Genomic DNA, 17,938 nt, shown 5'->3' on the forward strand with positions numbered 1-17,938 from the left:
TACAGTGTAAACAACCTCGGTTTTCGCTTCAGTTATTCATTATAATTAGCATATTTCCCCCTGCTTTGGCAATGTAAACAAGTATTTCCCATTTCCCTTCCATATCTCCCCCTCTATCTCTATTTCTCCCTATATCTTACCCTCTATTTCTTCCTCAGCCCTCACAGCACCCTGTGTCGTTTTCTCTTCCTTCCACCCGCCCCCCCCCACCTCAGTTTGGACAGGAAGTTATATACAAATAGAAAGACAGAGACGAAGAGAGGGTGTGTGTGTGTGTGTGTGTGTGTCTGTGAATGTTTGTATGTGGGGACCAAGACAGGAAGTGCAGGGGATATAAAATTCATCACACTGTCTTGGTAAATGTGTCCCTGTGAACAAGTACAGGAGAAAACAGTTTCCTTCCTGACAGAAGCAGAGATCCCTGCATCTAAATAAAGTATCACCCACACAGGGAGGGGTAATTACGGAGCCAGAAGCAGACCTACTGAAACGTGCCTTAGTGGGCAGAATGGTAATGGACTGTAGCTGAACAGGACGTCACACAGAATGCGTCAGGCCTGGACAACATGAATATGCAGCTCCTCATTCGACGGTCATCAACATGACACCGGTGACCCCTTTAAGGGTTTAGGGGTCGATATTCATCGGGCTAGATCACACCACACCAAGTCCACCTCAGCCCTGCACCGGCTCACCCACATCAAGTCTAAAACGGGCTAGCCTAGACCCTGCCCAATGTTCCCATGTATCTCATTCCATGTCAGTGTGGAGCACACACATAGAGAGAGAGAGAGAGACTCATGAGACTAGAGGGACATCCGCTCTCTGTGTCATGACCTCTCTCTGTCCCTCCATCTCACCCTCCATCTCCTTGCCCCTCTCTCGCCCTCTCTGTATCTCTCTCTCCTTCTCTGTATCTCTCTGTATCTCTCTCTCCCTCTCTGTATCTCTCTCTCGTTCTCTGTATCTCTGTATCTCTCTCTCCCTCTCTGTATCTCTCTGTATCTCTCTCTCCCTCTCTGTATCTCTCTCTCCCTCTCTGTATCTCTCTCTCCCTCTCTGTATCTCTCTCTCTCTGTATCTCTCCACCAGCCCTCACAAGAAACTGACTCTTTTTTCACTCCCTACCTCAAGACCCCTCAGATCAGACAAGAGGTATATACAGAGAGTGTGTTTGAATAATGTTTGTCTGTTTATGGAGACTGGGTCAGGAAGCGCAGGGAATGTAAAATGCATCACACTGCCTTGATAAATCTGGGAGCAGTGTGGGTTATCATCCTTGCTCAAGGACATATTTTAGGGATTTTGAACAGCGACCTTTCATTTATTGTCCCAATGCTCTTGACCTCTTGGCTATGCTGTCACCGTAAAGTGCACTTTAAAGTGTTGAGGGGTTATCTCATTCAAATATTTGCGATAGAGGTTGGCTAAACACCCTGTTCATTTGGATAAGATAAAAAACAATACAATAAAACTAAAAAACTCTTGACACCTTTCAAACCAATGAGGGTAGGCCACTTTAAAGTCAATTATCTCTGAATCATAATTTTTCAGATAGAGCCTACAGTATAATGTTATTTTTAAGAAACCAGTATTAAGAATGTTGTTCCTGAAACACTGAAATACAGTAACGAAGTACACGAAACGGACTCTACCAGCAAGACGTGTTCACCTCCATCTATCAGGAATCATTGACTTCCTTGACCAATAGGACACAACGCGTGAAGACGGGCGCGAACATATCAGACTCTTCATCCGTTAGCATTTGACCAGCGCACTGAGGCCTGCACTGTTCCCTCCTGCACCAACAGCGTGTTGTGCATTCAGCAGTAGGGGTCAGAGGCTGCCACTCGCCCTTCATCGGGGTCCCACATGACCATAGAAAGCTGCAGCCAGGATCATTGCTGATCCCTTCAACCCGAATTATGTGACCTTCCAAAAGATATTCCTATGGCTAAACCAAAAGACCTTGCTTTCCCTGTGTTGTGGCCGTCAGCAGTCTGCCACCCTCCTCATACATACTAGCCAGGCTGTGGACAGCACATCAAGCCACTTCCAAACTGTTAGCAGCTAATCAAACTGCTGCACTCCGCTGCTCCAAAAACCATACACCAATGGTGTTTCCTGCATTGGGTCCCACAACATTCACACCTGCAGGGGTTTGCTGGGTCTTTATTCTTTTCTTTTAACGTAAATACAAAAGTGAAAATACAGTACATGTTGGTAGACAGACCAAAGACTCTTCCCGCACAATTTGTGCCAAGGCCACCTTGCAAAACTTTTAAATTATAATATTAAACTAGGTGGATTCATATGAATTCCATTAGACAACATAAAAGGTATTTCATTTGTATATGTATTTTCCAACAAGGTTTGTTTAATTTCAGCATTCGAGTATTCAAACATGTAGCACTATATTAAGTGCCAGGGCTATTTGCTTTTATTGATATTATTATAGAAAATATAAAACAAGATGCATAAAACAACAATTATGCAATAGGTCATGCACAGGCAATAGTTTAAAAGTTGATGCATATGCTGCACAACAGTGGTTTAAATATTCTTGTTTTATGTTAGACAATTAGCCATCTGTGATGGCCACTGACAGTTAACAGATACTGAAAATCAGTTATATACAAACCCATTTAAAGCAGAGCCTCTCATTTTCTAGACAATATTCATTTTTACTTTTAGTACATTAGTTTTTTTGTAGATGATACATTTTCTGTCTGGTAAAGGTTATTTCCATGCATAGAAAAGACACAAAAAAGTGTCCTCATCAAATTCTGGTAAATACAATATGTAACCTCACATAATACGACTAAATTCATTTTGACCAACTATTAAACTGAGGTTTGCCTACTAGACGAGTAACTCATTGATCCCAGACCAAATCTGAATAACCATCACTGCCACAGCTGTTCAGTAGTACAGGATTACTAAAGAAGGCGCTAGGCAGCAAAGTTTATGTTTCATTGTTGCAGCATTTCACCCCCTGATCTAAAGTATGTATGAAAGTCAGACCTCAAACTATTTCTGTGGGCAACTATACCCTTGACCCTGCAGAAAGACAGCGGAGCAGGATCATTTAAAGCAACAGGCTGTAGCCTTGCTTGTCCAGTCAGTCCATACATAAAAATATACTATTTATTAAGCAGATTTGGTCGATCACCCTGTTACTGTTGTTTTCTGTTTAGCAGCCTACTCACCCATTGCCGTTGGTCATTTCTTCCGCCACCCCCAACATCTTGGTGGCTGCAGATGTTTCGTTTGCAGCGGCACTTTATTTCCAGATGTTTGAGAATCGATGGGATACTTTATTTGGGATAGTCTATTGTTTACAAGGGACACTTATAAATGGCGAATGAGCCTCGCCTCTTTCTGTCGGTCTGGATACTGCACTAAAATGTAATTAAACCGGACTAGACCCGCCCTCTGAACTTCAGATTCTACTCAAGTCATCCATGTTAGGATCACGTTTGCCTATAACTAGTTTGTACTGTGAAATGTGACGGGACAGATGGATAGGTCTATCAGGTTAATCACATTACATTTTATGGAAAACAAATACTCAAAACCTCATGCAGAAACTGTATTTATTATGTTGCGTCGTGTATTTCCATTACTTTCTCCCGCATAACATGGCGGGATATGCGTAAAATTACAGAGCAGGACTGTCTACTTCCCACAGCGCCGTAGGGGGAAAAAAACGTATAATTACAAAATAGACTATTCTGAGACAGGGTGAGCCCTAAGAATCCTGACTACTATTGCAGATAATAGCTTGTAGCATCAGTCACTGTTTGACTGACTTAGTTGCATTAGAATTCAGTAAAATAGCCTACATGTCATGTACGTAATCATATATTTTAAATTCAGAACTTAAAAAAAAAAATCGATGTACTGACGTCATTTAATTGGAACATACAGTAGATTCCCTTAAAAGGAAGTTTTTCCCGAATGAGACGAGAAGGAAACATTGCAACAATCTGTCTGTATACCAGAACTCAATATACAAGGAATGTCTGTGGATAATCTTGACATTTAAAATCCCGATAACTTTATTCAATTAACTAAACATTAAATATGTATTTTAATTGTCATGTTAATTCACAGTTATTCTCTTTAAGAAGGTTGGTAGGCTGATAGTGAACGTGGCCAATAGTCGACATAACGTACAGTATGATTAGTCAAACAGATTTGTCATTTTCTAGAACATGACAAATAGAACATTTCCAGAACATAAAAAAAAAAAACGCAATACAGACATCAACCAAACAACCCTCAGACCAGTGTACAACATAATCTCTTAAGACCCAACAATACTTTCCCAGTTTAAATATACAAATTTTCAGTAAAAGCACATTCAGTTATTCCCAGAAAATACACTCCAGTATCTGGCCTCCTTCATTAATAAAAGCATAAGCAGCTGCCTTAGGAATGTAAATAACAACAATTTGCATATAACCCTCTTCTAGCAATGGGGCCACTCTGAACTGGCACGTTATTCCCACTAAAGTGCCATATACGAGAAACAAGAGTGCAGTTTGAGGTGCAGCCGTGGTCACTGTAGATGAGAGATAAATGACTGACTATAAGTCTGCAAATTGTAAAGTGCTAAGACACATTTCAGGTGATAATGTATTATAAATTACTACTACAGGCCTGCGGATCACGTCTGTATTTCACCAACATTTACTGAGGAAAATATGGTAATGACAACAGTAAACACTGTACTGTAGATTAAAAAATGTTATCAGTTACACATGATCAAAGCACCGGTTGCTACATGATCTCATCCTCAAGCTACCTCTCACGCATTAGGGCAGGCGTTTCGGGGAAGGCTCAAAAGCAAAGGAACAGGACGGCGTTTGATCATGCAAATATTGTTAATTCTTCGTCTGTTTGAGGTCGATCTGAACCACAAAAGCAGTCAGTCAAATCTGTAATCACAGTCATAGTTCATGTCATTGTTCACTGTAACTCCTAACGAGATGTGTTGTCTGGAGTTGATTGTTACAGAGGAACAGAATCAGTCATTACAAAATCCCCAATTAAAAATGATTGGGCAAATAACCCACCATGAATGGTTTAGCAACTTATCAACAGTCATAAAGAGTGCGGGCTTAGCTTGCTTACTACAGGATATTTCAAGTAGATAGATGACCATCAACATCTTAAGAGGTTTTAACAACCCCAGTTGATCATACATATTGACCAGATGAAAGTGAAGGCAGATAACTGAGGTGTCTGTGTGCTGTTGATGGTTTTCATCTTATGCCAGACCAGCTGTGTAGATAGGACGTCCAGCCTGAGCCTCTGGCTCCTCCCACTTCCTCCTCACCTGCAGAATAAAGAGACAGAGGTGTGTGTGTGTGTTTGTATACACGCACACATACAAAAACACAATAACCCCTTGAGAATAAAAGTGATCATCATGTAGCGCGTGCGTCCACATACCCATCGCAATAGCAGCCAGTTTATTCTTCTCCTCAGGGCTGAGTTGTAACATGGTGTGTATGACAGGCAGGAGAGCCTGTCTCTCGCTGCCTGAGCGCAGGAAGATGAACTGCAGGAGGACATTCTTCAGATACTCCAGGTTGGCTACACTCTTCTCCCTCTCGTGGTTCCGCTCCAGACGACGTACCTCAGACTTCAACAGCTAGAGGAAAGTACACAGGCACAAGTATGAACGTGCGAGAGATTGTAGAACAGAAATAGAGTGTGCGTGTGTGGGTGTGTGTGTACATACGTTGACCTGTTCCATCAGAACAGCATTGGTAGCCTCGGTCTCATGCAGCAGACTGTTCATGTGTTCCATACTGCGATTAGCTGTCGCCAACTTCTGACTCAGCTCCTCTTTAGTGGGCTCTACATGCCACGCGAACAACTCTGGGAACAAGCGACATAAAACAGCCTGTCAAGGGGGTTTACAGTCCCTAGAAAAACTCATGCACATGTCCACTGTGGGAATCAAACCCAAACATCGTAGCCTCTGGAGACACGCATGCACTCATACCCTGCTTGGGGTCTGGTGAGGACAGCAGTTGCTCCAGGGAGGGTAGAGGTGTGTGAGAGGGGGACAGGGACTCTGTATCAGCAGTCTCCATGCCCTCCCCCTCCTCTCTGGCCATGGACTGGAGATCACTGAGGGCCAGGTTGAGCCCCCCCATCCCCCCCTGGTCCACGGCTCGCCGGTCGACCCCAGTCTTACGGCTGGCCTGGACAGGAGCTGGGCCTGGAGAGAGGCAAAGAGAGAGAAAACCCAGTCAATGAGACAGACTATAACCATGTAGTTCCCCGTTTCGCCATGATGGGGCGCTGGTGTGAAATGCAGAAGGACTGGACGAGATGTATGTAAACAGGAGGATGAAAAAAAAAAGTGTGTTGAAAAAGAGCTGACTTTATGTAGGCAGATGTGCATATGTGAGAAATAGATAGAGAACAAGTGAACGCAATGGAGGCAGAAAAGGGTGGCTCCAGGTGGGCGGAGGGTGTCTGATTGATGGATGGGGCGGAGAGTTGTGTGTCTGCCCCGCCTGTCACACCCTAATGAACACACGGTGATGGCCTTCCCCCTGATTTACTGTTTAAGTAAACATCATTTTCACGTAAAAAAAAAAATACTGAAGGTAGAGCGTAAACTATCTATTACAACAGGAATGAACCCAGTCCTGCTGTCTGCAGAAGTATCCTACTGGGACCAACTCCTGTGTGTCAGGGTGGCACTAATGACCAGGTGCACCAGATGCTAGTGTGCTGGGTCTAGCCGGAGGGGAGGGCAGAGCTGGCTGGCATGGCTCTTCATAGCCCTCGAACTAACCAACACCTGGAGTGGCTCTTTACTATTATTATAATATAACCCCCCCCCCCCCCCCCTACATATCCAAGCCCCCCCTTACATATCCAATTGTATCTACGCCCCTGTCTCGACGCAACAACTCTCAATCAATAAGGGACAGTTAAAGATTGCCCGGCATAGATGCCATGTCCTCAACACTTGTCTTTAAATCCGGTTGGTCAAAGTGTGTGAGGGAAACAAAGTGTCTGACGACCTCAGAAAGCTTTTAGCAGGCACCAAAGCGCACGATAGAAGTCACTCGAGTGCCAGGAAAACCAGGAACTTCCTGCTGACGATGCCTCCCCCTCCTGGGCCAAGGCTGATCAATCTGCATCACCATGGGACTGCCCGACAAATCAACAGCTAGCTGCAAACCTTGAGGTGGTTAGCAAATACTTTAGTGGCCCTTCTCTATCTTACCTTAACACAGCTGCACTAGGACACTACACAAAAAAAAGTAAAGCGATGGTGAGAGACAGAGAGAATGTGCAGCAGACAAACGTTGTGTTTTCAACTCTGTAAGTGGCTCTAGAGGGCAGGTGTGTGGGAGATGATTTATAAGCTCTATCAACCTCTCTCTCTACCTTTCCCTGGGTCTCAATCCCAACACTCACAACCCTCTCTGTACCTTTACGCTAGGCTTCATCCCAACACTCACAACCCTCTCTGTACCTTTACGCTGGGCTTCATCCCAACACTCACAACCCTCTCTGTACCTTTACACTGGGCTTCATCCCAACACTCACAACCCTCTCTGTGCCTTTACACTGGGCTTCATCCCAACACTCACAACCCTCTCTGTGCCTTTACACTGGGCTTCATTCCTCCATCCCTGACCCAGCCCTTTCCAAGGTCTTACTAGTCTGGCTCTGCAGTGTGAACAGTTGGTCCTCCAGCCTGGTAATCTGGTTTTGCAGGGTCTCTACTGTAGTTCTGTGTTCGTCCTGGAGGTGGCGGATCTGCTCCCGAAATCCTGAGCGCTGGGTGTCGGCCTGCATGGTCAGCTGACTCACCGTCTGGGCATTCTCTGTCCGCAGCGACATTGTCTCTGTCTGGAGAGACAGCATTCTGGGCGGCGCGAGGGGAGAGTAGATAAAGGAGAGATGGTCAAAGTTAAACCACTGAGCTAAAGCCAAGGCATGTGCTCTGGCCGCTAAGACGTGCGTTCTGACATGGTTCCTTCTATGCCTCACCTCTCTCGGAGCTCAGCCTCTTTACTGATGGTCTCCTGCAGTATCTTGTTGTGGCGTTCCAGCAGTGTGTCATGTTCCACCTGGAGCTGTTGGAGCTCTGCAGTGGTCACCGCCAGACTCTGTTGACCTTCCTTTAGCTTGGCTTTATACTGATCCACCAAGGACTCCATGTGCTCCCTGTGGGACACAGACACGCGCACACACACACGCACACACACAAGTTTGTACAGCCACCCTCATGGGGACCAGAAAATAAAAAACTGCATGCTCCCTTGCCCTAAACCTAACCTCAATAAAGTAACATTTATGCCTAAACTTTACCTAGATGTAATGCCTAACCTTAACCCTAAACTTAACCAACAACGCCTGGACTTTAAAGAAACCCCAATTCTAACTATAAAATCAATTGTAAGTTTGACCCTAAACTCTGAGGCGGAAATTTACTTTAGCGGAATTTTTTTCTGGTTTTACTATACTCATTATGACATTTGGTCCCCATTCGTTCAGTAATACCTAACACACACACACACAAACACACAGTAACTCTACCTCTCCTGTTTCGTGGGTTCTCCGTCACTCTGGGCTGAACTCTTGTTCTTCTGCTGTTTGAAGACATTGTGAACTCTGACCTTATAGCTGTCAAACTCAGCAGTAACAGATGACAGCTCAGCCTAAAAAAAAAAAGAAGCACACCCACCACATGAGTTTACATTTTACCAATGATTTTTGTAAGAACACAGGTAACGCGGCACTGATTCTCCCCATTAGTAAACAGGTCTTTTCAGGCTGAATTGCAGGAGGTTTGTTTTCTACTAATATCAATGTACATCATGGAGTGTTTGTGTGCGTCAGTGTACAGTTCTGTAATTAATAGTATCAGGTACGTGGTGAAGGTCCCTGAGGTAGGAAACCTTGCAGTACTTCCTTAACAAGCAGCCAGACCATACAATTCATCATCACCTTCTAGGACCCAGAGCCACGAAACTCACCAACATAATAAGGTTTGTTTGGGACCATTTAGCAAACCTACACACTCACAGTCTAATGATGGGAAATGCATATGATCATTCCTACTGAATGAGCTGAGCTGGGAAAGTGGGGTGTAGAAGGACAGAAGAGGAGAGGGAGACACAAAGACTTAAGAGGGAAGGAGAAAGGAGACAGGAGAATAGGGATTAGACAGGAGGAAAAGGAGAAAGAAGTTGAAAGAGAGGAGAGACTAGATGTCATTGCTGATAGAGAGACATGGAGAGAGACTAGATGTGGATGAAGGTAGAGAGACTAGATGTGGATGAAGGTAGAGAGACTAGATGTGGATGAAGGTAGAGAGACTAGATGTGGATGAAGGTAGAGAGACTAGATGTGGATGAAGGTAGAGAGACTAGATGTGGATGAAGGTAGAGAGACTAGATGTGGATGAAGGTAGAGAGACTAGATGTGGATGAAGGTAGAGAGATATGGATAAAAACTAGATATGGATAAAGGTAGAGAGACATGGAGAGAGATAAATCGGGGGCAGAGAGACAAGCAGATGACAAACACCAGATAGACCTGGTTTTAGAATAGAGTGTGTACCTTGGTTGTGTTAGCTTCCTGCTGTAACAAGTTCAGTCTGTGTTGCAAGGAGCTGCTGGTTCTCTGTTGTTGCTCAGTAAGAACCCTCAGCTGTTCCTGCAGTCTGTGACGCTCTGCAGTCAGGTCACAGACCTGGATCTATACAACAATACAATATGTATACAGTCAGGTCACAGACCTGGATCTATACAACAACACACTATGTGTACAGTCAGGTCACAGACCTGGATCTATCTATGATGACAGCTGCAGTGACCAGTGACAGGTAATAACGACACTGAAACCGGGACCCAGGAGCAGTCCCCCCTGATCTCATCAAGCCCTTCCAGACAGAGGGCTTTCCCTTTGAAGTAGCTTCTTTTAGCAGCTTTGGGTTCCTGCCTGAAAGGACATCTGTCTTACCTTACTGTCCTCTAGCTGCTGTTGGTGGGCTTCCAGTTCCCCCTTTAGAGAGGCCAGAGTCATCATCTGAGTGGCTTCCTACAGATGGCCACACAAACGCATGCACACACATCAGAGAACTACATATATAATCACATACATATATGCAGAGACAATACACTTTAAAGAACCTGCCATTAGCAAACAATCAATTTAACAAAGTAGTGTTGGGAAAAATGAAGAAAGAGGTCTACAGAGACCCCCTCTCTCTCTCTCTGCCCTCAGGGTACACAGGTCTGACCTGTCTCTTGGCATCTGCCAGCTCTTTCTTGGTTTTAACCAGCAGCTGTTTCATCTTGGAGCTCTTCTCCTCCCCCTGGTCCAGCTGAGACTTCAAACCCTCTGGAAGAGCACACAAACAAGTAGGGGAAATGAACTCAACAGTACTGTAATTGAGTCTAACACATTTAGAGCCTAGGCCAGGACTGCACATTCTCCACAACCCCAGCTAACTAACCCTGATTTAGTTTTCATCCAACTTACCGTTAGACTCCCGCATGCTAGGTTATAGTCAGAGAGAGAACGTATAGGGCGGTAACTCTGTAGGAACCTGGTTGGACAAACCTGCTACGGGCTTTATTTTCCCAGAGATGTAGTGCGGTTTCACTAAGTGGGTTAGCTGGGGGAGAAGTCAGGGGGAACTAATAGCATGGATCAGTGGGTGTGCGTACCAATCTCCTGGTTCAGTGCGTCTTCTGTCTGAGTGTGCGTTCGTATCTGTGCTCGCAGCCCCTCCACACACACGTCTTTCTCTGACAGTTTGGTATTGAGTTCTTTGACCAGACGTTCATAGTCAGCCATTTCCATGTCCAACAACGAGTTCTGCTGGGCCTCCTGGAAGCACAAGACACACACAGATATTCAACAGATACACGCTGCATTGTAACACACAAAACACTTCTTAGTAGGACTAATGGAAAACCAGCTTCCTGAGCTTGGGGGTAAAATGTTACTTTTAGTCTGAGTGTTATTTTATAAGACTAGAGGCCACACAAAACAACTCCCCGTGCGGGCTATACGAAATGGCTGCACCAGCCCATATTTCAATTGCCTTGCGTAAGGGATTGTGTGTGTGTGTGGGTGTGTACCTTCCGTAGCTGCTCTAGCTCCTGTGATGTCTGCTGAGACTGCTGCTTCTGTCTGTGGAGTTGAGCTGTCAACTCCTCTACCTCTTTCTGCAAGGACGACAGCTCCTGGAGACACACACACACACACACACACAAAACATGGGTAACAGCCACAAACACAGCCATTAAGTAACGCACACGTCCACACACGCACACGCACGCACGCACCCACCTTAGTCTTCTGTTCCCTCAGTATTCTATCAGCCTGCAGGTCTTTGTTCAGGCTGTCTGTCTGCCTGTGTAGCTCTGCGGTCTGTCCTTCCATCTGTCTCACCGTGCTCCTCAGGGTCTCCATCCCAGTCACCAGGTCCTCTCTTTCTGACCACAGTTGTTCGTGCTGAACAAACACAATGGGACACACTTCAGAAACCCTGGAACAAACCAGCTAACCGGCGGCAACACCAGACAGCCATGGAGGGAGAACACACTTCCCCAAACACCCCATTAGATAAACGTATTCGACATTAAGACATTCGCCAGAGTCTTAGACACTCTTCAGACACTGTCATGAGATTGCCTGTCTGTATTTCCAGTCTGTTTTGTCCCTGGGGATCTCTGAGCTCACACAGCCATAACCAGGATCTCTCTCAGTAGACTGACGCCACTAAGACACCAGATGGAACCAGCTCCTGGTTTATTTACACACTATTACCTTAATGGGAACAAACAATTAGGAAATGAAAGAGACCGACAATTACGAGAAGAGTGTGATGAATGGAAAAAACTGTACGGGGGTGGCTTATTATTCCCACCTACTGGACAGATGAGCAGGCAGCCAGGGTCCGACAGCGTCTCACTGGGCTGACATTTGATGTGCATGGCCAGCGCTGCTCTGGGACCCTGGGAGGAGTCATACCTGTTGAACTGCAGCGGCGAGTCGTTTGTTCAGTGCTGAGATCTGTTTCTCAGCCGCCTCCACCTTCTCTCGTTCCTTATACAGCTGCTCTGTCTGCCGGTCGTAATCCAGCTGCAAGTTCTAAAGCGAGCACACACACGCACACTTAGAAACATTAATTACTGAATGGGCGCCATATTCTAGAGGTTATGAGGACTGAAGGCCAGAAACAGAAGGCTGCGAGATCAGATCCCTGAGCCGACAAACTGTCTTTCTGCCATTGAGCAAGGCTGTTAAACCAAGCTGACGACTAGAATAATGTACTGTTAACACAAGGGGCAGGTTGCGTGGTACCTTATAACCCTCTGCGCCATGGATGATGTCCTTCATCGAGTTGGTGACTCTCTCTCTCTCAGCCTTCAACACCTCCAATTCTTCCTTCAGAGCTCCAGCCTCTTTCCTGCTGTTGTCCAGCTCCTTCCTGGCTTTCACAGCCACTGCCTTGATCTTATTCATCCTCTCATCCTTTTCTTTATTCTCCTTCTCCAGGAGCGCTACCAGGGAGGGAATGATCAAAAGACAATGCAGAGATGTAATCACAAAAGAGATCAATGGCAGAATCATTGAGCCCATTATAGGAGCTTAATAGGCATCTAGAAAGAATTAGATCAAAAATGCATGGCATTTTTAGTATTGCTCATCTGTCATATAATAACACATTAATGTTTCCTGTCCAGGACCTTTCCATTAAACAATAGTATTTAGACACGTACCGATTTTCTCAGTTAAATCACTGGCTGTGTTCTCCGACGAGATAGGAGACAGGGCTGTTGACTGTTGTGGAGTGAGAAGCAGAGGGAAAAGTGAATCTGCTGAACTACTGAGAAATTACCCTACAGCCACTCTGACCAATCATAGGTGGTCAGGTAATGACAGGCATACAGAAGACCAAAAAAAATCCCCTCACACCTGTAGGACAGCCATCTCACTCTTCAGCTGGAATATCACAGTTTCCTTCTCAGTCAGCTGCTGTTGTAACTCCGTCCTTTCCCTCTCTGCCTCTTCTGCTCCTTTCTCACCCTCGGTCTCTCTTGCCACCTCCTGTTTCTCTCCATCGGTCCCTCTTGCCTCCTTCGCCTCCCCATCGGTCCGTGTTTCTGTAGCCTGGCTGACCTGGGAAAGTAGTTCCTGGTTCTCTGTTCTCATCTTCTCATTGGCCAGTTTCATCTCCCCCAGGTCTCTCTGTAGAGCTTCAGTGTCTCCCATCACCTCCTCCAGATTACTCCTCAGCAGGCTCCTCTCTTTCTCCAGCTCTTCTATACGGGCCTGCAGCTCCTCCACCTCTTCCCCCAGACTCCCAGGCACCTCCTCAGATCTCTCTCTCTGGGCATTCTCTAGACTACTCTTCAGCATGTTCCTCTCCTTCTCTAGCTCCTCAATACAAGTTTGCAGCTCCACCAGATCTTGGTGGTTTTTTTCGTAATCCTCCATCTCCCTCTCTTTGTCCTGCCTCAACCTTAATACCTCAGTCTCCCTCTCCTGGAGTGCTGACAGGGTTCGGTCTCTCTCTGTGGTCACTACATTCAGTGCCTCCTGTAACTCCTGAGCAGCACTCTCCCTCATCTGTAGCTGAGACAGGATCTCGCCATTCTGCATGCGCAGGTCCTCCACTGAAGCCTTTAGCTCTCGGGCCAAGGCTGTCTGCTCATCAAGGGAGGCCTTTAACTCAGAGGCTAACAACGTCTGCTCCTCTCCTGAGACCTTAGACTCAAAGACTAATGCGGTCTTCTCCTCCAGGGAGGTTTTTAACTCGAGAACTAGCGCTGTCTTCTCTTCCAGAGAGGTTTTTAACTCAAGAACTAGCGCTGTCTTCTCTTCCAGGGAGGTTTTTAACTCGATAACTAGTGCTGTCTTCTCTTCAAGAGAGGTTTTTAACTCGGGAACTAGCACTGTCTTCTCTTCCAGAGAGGTTTTTAACTCGAGAACTAGTGCGGTCTTCTCTTCCAGGGAGGTCTGCAGTTGCTCCTTCAGCTCTCTGGATGCCTTTGTCTGCTCGAGGAATCTCTCCTGACTCTTCTCCAGATGCTGGACCTTCTCTACCAGACCCTCTCGGTCTTCATTGATCCTTCTCACCCTCTCCACCAGACTCTCCCTCTCCTCAGTCAGCCCTTGGACTTTCTCCTGTAGCTCCCGGACCAACGACTCCCCCTGTTCCTTCATAGCTTCATACTGTCTGACAAAGTCCCCCGTCCGTTGGCCTAGCTCGGCCTCCAGGCTTCTCAGGATGTCTTTGGTGTGTTCATACTCGGCCACTACCTGGCTCTTCTCCCTGGCTAAGTTCTCGCACTGGGCCCGGAGCACCTGGACCTCTAATATCAATCTCTGCTGTTCTGCCTCAGGGACAGGGCTGGGCACGCTATGTTTTGGTCTGGAGGGGCAATCAGGACTGGCAAGCAGGCTGTCCTCTGCACTTGTCTCTGTGTTGCTCTGCTGGAGCCGAGTAAGGCCTTGATCCTCTGTGATTTCACTGGAGTTGGGGGTTGCAGGTTTCAAAGGGTCATGGTTAGTTATATTCAGGTCAGGGGTCGCACCATCCCGGGACATCAGTAGCTCATCAATCTTGAACTCTAGCTCCTCCTTCTCCGTCTGAAACTCCTCCCTCACCCTCTCAAGCTCCGCCTCCATTTCAGTCTTTACATTGCCCAGGAAAGTCATCTCATCTTGCAGCATGGTATTCTGGGACTGCAGATCTTCCAACGCAGATCGGAGCCTTCCAATCTCCATCTGCGCATCACTGGCATCAATCTGACTTACCCCAGACAGCTCCAACATCCTGGCTATGCCTGAGCTGCGGCCACTAGGCTCCTCCTCTTCCTCCTGTACGTCTTGCAAAAAGCTGTCAACACAAGAAGGCAGCACTTTTTTTTTTGATCTTCACTCCCCATCTCACTCAAACCCAGTGTTGTTTAGAGGTAGTGCTCACCTGTCTTTGAGAGCCAGCTGCTCACTTAGCTCCTCCTGCAGAAGCAGTAGTCTCTCTCTTTCAATCTCGAAGTCTTCCTCCAGAGCTCTCAGCTCCTCTTCATGTTGTGCACTGTGCTGGGTCAACTCCTCCCTAAGGTTCTCTACTTCCTGTTGGGCCTAGAATGAGAAGAAATACAAATAGTTTATTGCAAGATTTAGACCAGAAGGTATGTTAAGCTGTTGGCTTACAAGCGTGTAAAGTCCCTTAATGAAAATTTTCCTGACATGAAATTAACTTTAAATTAACCTTTGTCAGCGCCTTCTGGTGGTCCTGCTGCAGAGCTGCAGTCTCCTGGGTGCTTCGCTCCACAGCTGCATCTAGCTCCGTCTGCAGACCCAGGATCTGGGACTCTAGCCTGTAAATAACAGCTTCTAGGTTCTTGTTTGTGTCTTCATTTTCTCTATCCCTCTGCTTTTCCTTTTCTCTTTCACTCCCTTTCTCACGGTCACCCTCTTCTTTCTCCTTCAGAAGCCTCTGGAAGAATTCAACTTCTTCTTTGTGTTTGGCTTGTGAAAGGTGCATGGTCCTCTCCAAAGTCTCCAGATGTTTCTGGTGGTCTTCCTTAGACCGGTCCAACTCTCCTTGCAGACCGGCCAGTTTCTCTTCTGTATCCTGGTCATATTTAACAGAAAACAAAGTTAGACTTGGACTAGAAGAAAAGCCTTACATCCCTATAGCTCACCAAGACCAGGACTGGAGCTGACGGGAAGACTGATAGCACGATGTATTCCAGTATACCCGTTCCCGCTGTTTCATCTTCTCATTCTCCTTCAGCAGTAACCCTGCAGTCTGCTGGCTCTCAGCCTTCTCCAGCAGCAAGGCACTCATCCTCTCAGTCAGTTCCTGGAAAAAAAAAAAAGAATCATAAACGGAATTGAAATATTTACTCCCTCTGAAGTACATCTACAGCAAAGGGAGAAGCCAATAAAACAGTCGCACTCTGGGAACAGCCAATCAGACATACTATAATGGACGTCACATTACTGCTTCTTTCGTGATTTTATGTGATTATTTACAGATCGAGGTTCCATGTTTTACCAGAGCAGACACACAGTGTGCAAATATTATCTCTGCACGATGGTTGTTGAAAAAAAGAATGACAGTTACGCCATTCCAACTGTAAACATGAGTGAATGGCTCTTGATCTCAAATGGCTGGCGAGAGCAGAGGCAGAAGCGTGTCTGTTTTGCTCACCTCAAGTGCTTTGTGTTTTTTTTCCCTTCATGACGTATTTTTTTTTAAGCCAGCACTCAAATACATAGTTTCTTGTTATATTGTTTATTTTTTATACTGTTCTAATATTTTGGTCTGACAGGAAAATGTGAAAAGCATTTATTGCTAAAAAAGCATGGGGTCATACTTGAAACCCTGTTGCAGGAGTAGATGGGCACCGACAGCAGCAGCCCAGACTGCTGGGGTACCCCAGGCCACGCCCCCAAAATGTCCTGATAGCCCACTACAGACTCTATGATGAATATGTCAATGACTTTTACTTGGATGAACACATTACTGAATAACACTCCTCACACCTGACCCTTCAGCAGCAGCCAAGAGCCAGCTACGTGACATGTCCAGACTACTAACCTGTATGACGGAGTCATCCGAATTGCCTTTTGGTTGAGATTTCAAGTTGTCAATTTCTTTTTCCAAATCTGAAATATTCAGAAATTGAAAGCTCACATAGGAGATATGAACATGTTATCAAGTATGAAAACATTGAATCGTTAAAACTACATTAGCGTACGGGAACGGCGAAGACCTACCTGCACATTTGGACTTCATCTTCTGCATGGCAGCCACCTGCTTTTTGGCAAACTTGATGAGGTCATCTTTGGGCAATGTGTCCAACTTTTGAGAGGGAAGAGTCAAACACAGAAAGCAGTATGTTATATGGCCATGGACAGCAGTAAATTGTACAATGGATCATGGAAACAGAAAGTCTATGTAACATGAATAAGAAGACATGAAGCTGTGTTGTGGAGGTGGGACAGAGGGGTGAAGAGGAATTGTTAGGTAGTGGCAGCACCTTTGACTTTGCTGTTCCTGGGGAAGGTGAGGCTACAGACTCTGGGCTGTTGTCATGCTGTGGTGGTAAAAAAACAACACATTAAACCGGATATAGATATTACGTGTACACACACACACACACACACACACACACACACACACACACACACACACACACACACACACACACACACACACACACACACACACACACACACACACACACACACACACACACACACACACACACACACTTTTATGCAAATTCCACAGACATCCAGCTCAAATTCGAATACGGAAACAAACAGCTAGCTGTCATGGGCTAACGTTAGCTACGCTTTATCTATTATTTAGCAATCACTTCATCCTGTTCAGTAACCAGGGCCAAAACCATTCACCATGCATCCCCAATGCTGGAAGGTTAGTGAAGCAAAGCAGTGTCAATTCTGGACCGTCGCTGGATGTAACGTTGGGCAGTCGTACAGCAGATTGTTTAATGCAATGGCAATGTAGTTGTCGTAATACATGACATGAACTATTTATGAATACGTTAGCAATGCTAGTTATAATATAAACAAGCAAGTAATACATGCAAACAACAATAGTCTATTTACTTCCATGTGGTTGTGATCAAACTTACCTCCATCTTGATCGACGCGGTGTAACTACCAGATCATTAACGAGTTGATGTTGTTTGTATGTAGCTAAATCGCTAATATATGGTTTGAACAGTTGGGTTAATAACGATCTGAAAACTAAAGATGTTCAAGACCTCCAAGGTTTCAGGGCATTTCCGCCTTCGTCAAAGTACGTCAGTAACTCAGACGTCACAGCGACTGTAAGTAATCTTGCTTGCAACGTGGGGTTTATTCATTTCGCCAAAACGTTTTCGTT

The 17,938-nt window shown here is 45.6% G+C and overlaps 2 protein-coding genes across 2 annotated transcripts in view; both read right to left on the minus strand.

The window, feature by feature from the left end:
• LOC105016385 (LIM and senescent cell antigen-like-containing domain protein 1) overlaps positions 1-3,541 on the minus strand; it is a 28,716-nt gene extending 25,175 nt beyond the window's left edge. Inside the window, exon 1 of the mRNA XM_010880187.5 lies at positions 3,210-3,541. Within this exon, the coding sequence (XP_010878489.1) occupies positions 3,210-3,247 (38 nt within the window). The 5' untranslated portion in view covers positions 3,248-3,541. The remainder of the gene's footprint in view (positions 1-3,209) is intronic.
• Positions 3,542-4,037: 496 nt separating this feature from the next.
• On the minus strand, positions 4,038-17,851 carry LOC105016387 (GRIP and coiled-coil domain-containing protein 2). The gene is made up of 24 exons (XM_013137844.4): positions 17,685-17,851; positions 17,064-17,120; positions 16,801-16,885; positions 16,622-16,689; positions 15,776-15,880; positions 15,284-15,649; positions 14,996-15,153; positions 12,982-14,908; positions 12,786-12,846; positions 12,367-12,566; positions 12,034-12,153; positions 11,350-11,514; positions 11,139-11,243; positions 10,722-10,884; positions 10,292-10,392; positions 10,012-10,089; positions 9,610-9,747; positions 8,584-8,705; positions 8,035-8,211; positions 7,701-7,909; positions 6,020-6,238; positions 5,753-5,892; positions 5,461-5,662; positions 4,038-5,344 (listed from the first exon to the last, which is right to left on the minus strand). The coding sequence occupies exons 1-24, from the start codon at positions 17,688-17,690 to the stop codon at positions 5,271-5,273; spliced, it is 5,046 nt and encodes a 1,681-aa protein (XP_012993298.2). The 5' UTR covers positions 17,691-17,851; the 3' UTR covers positions 4,038-5,270.
• Positions 17,852-17,938: the final 87 nt, after the last annotated feature.

This window comes from Esox lucius, chromosome 16 (genome assembly GCF_011004845.1).
Source record: "Esox lucius isolate fEsoLuc1 chromosome 16, fEsoLuc1.pri, whole genome shotgun sequence".
In the NCBI taxonomy this organism is placed as follows: Eukaryota; Metazoa; Chordata; class Actinopteri; order Esociformes; family Esocidae; genus Esox; species Esox lucius.

Bases quoted from the DNA above. Each gene is read 5' to 3' on its own strand.
- LOC105016387 (XM_013137844.4), bottom strand. The intron at 12,567-12,785 runs GTACGTGTCTAA...CCTCCCTGGTAG, and splicing joins TGATTTAACTGAGAAAATCG to CGCTCCTGGAGAAGGAGAAT. The intron at 12,154-12,366 runs GTACCACGCAAC...TGCTCGCTTTAG, and splicing joins ATGGCGCAGAGGGTTATAAG to AACTTGCAGCTGGATTACGA.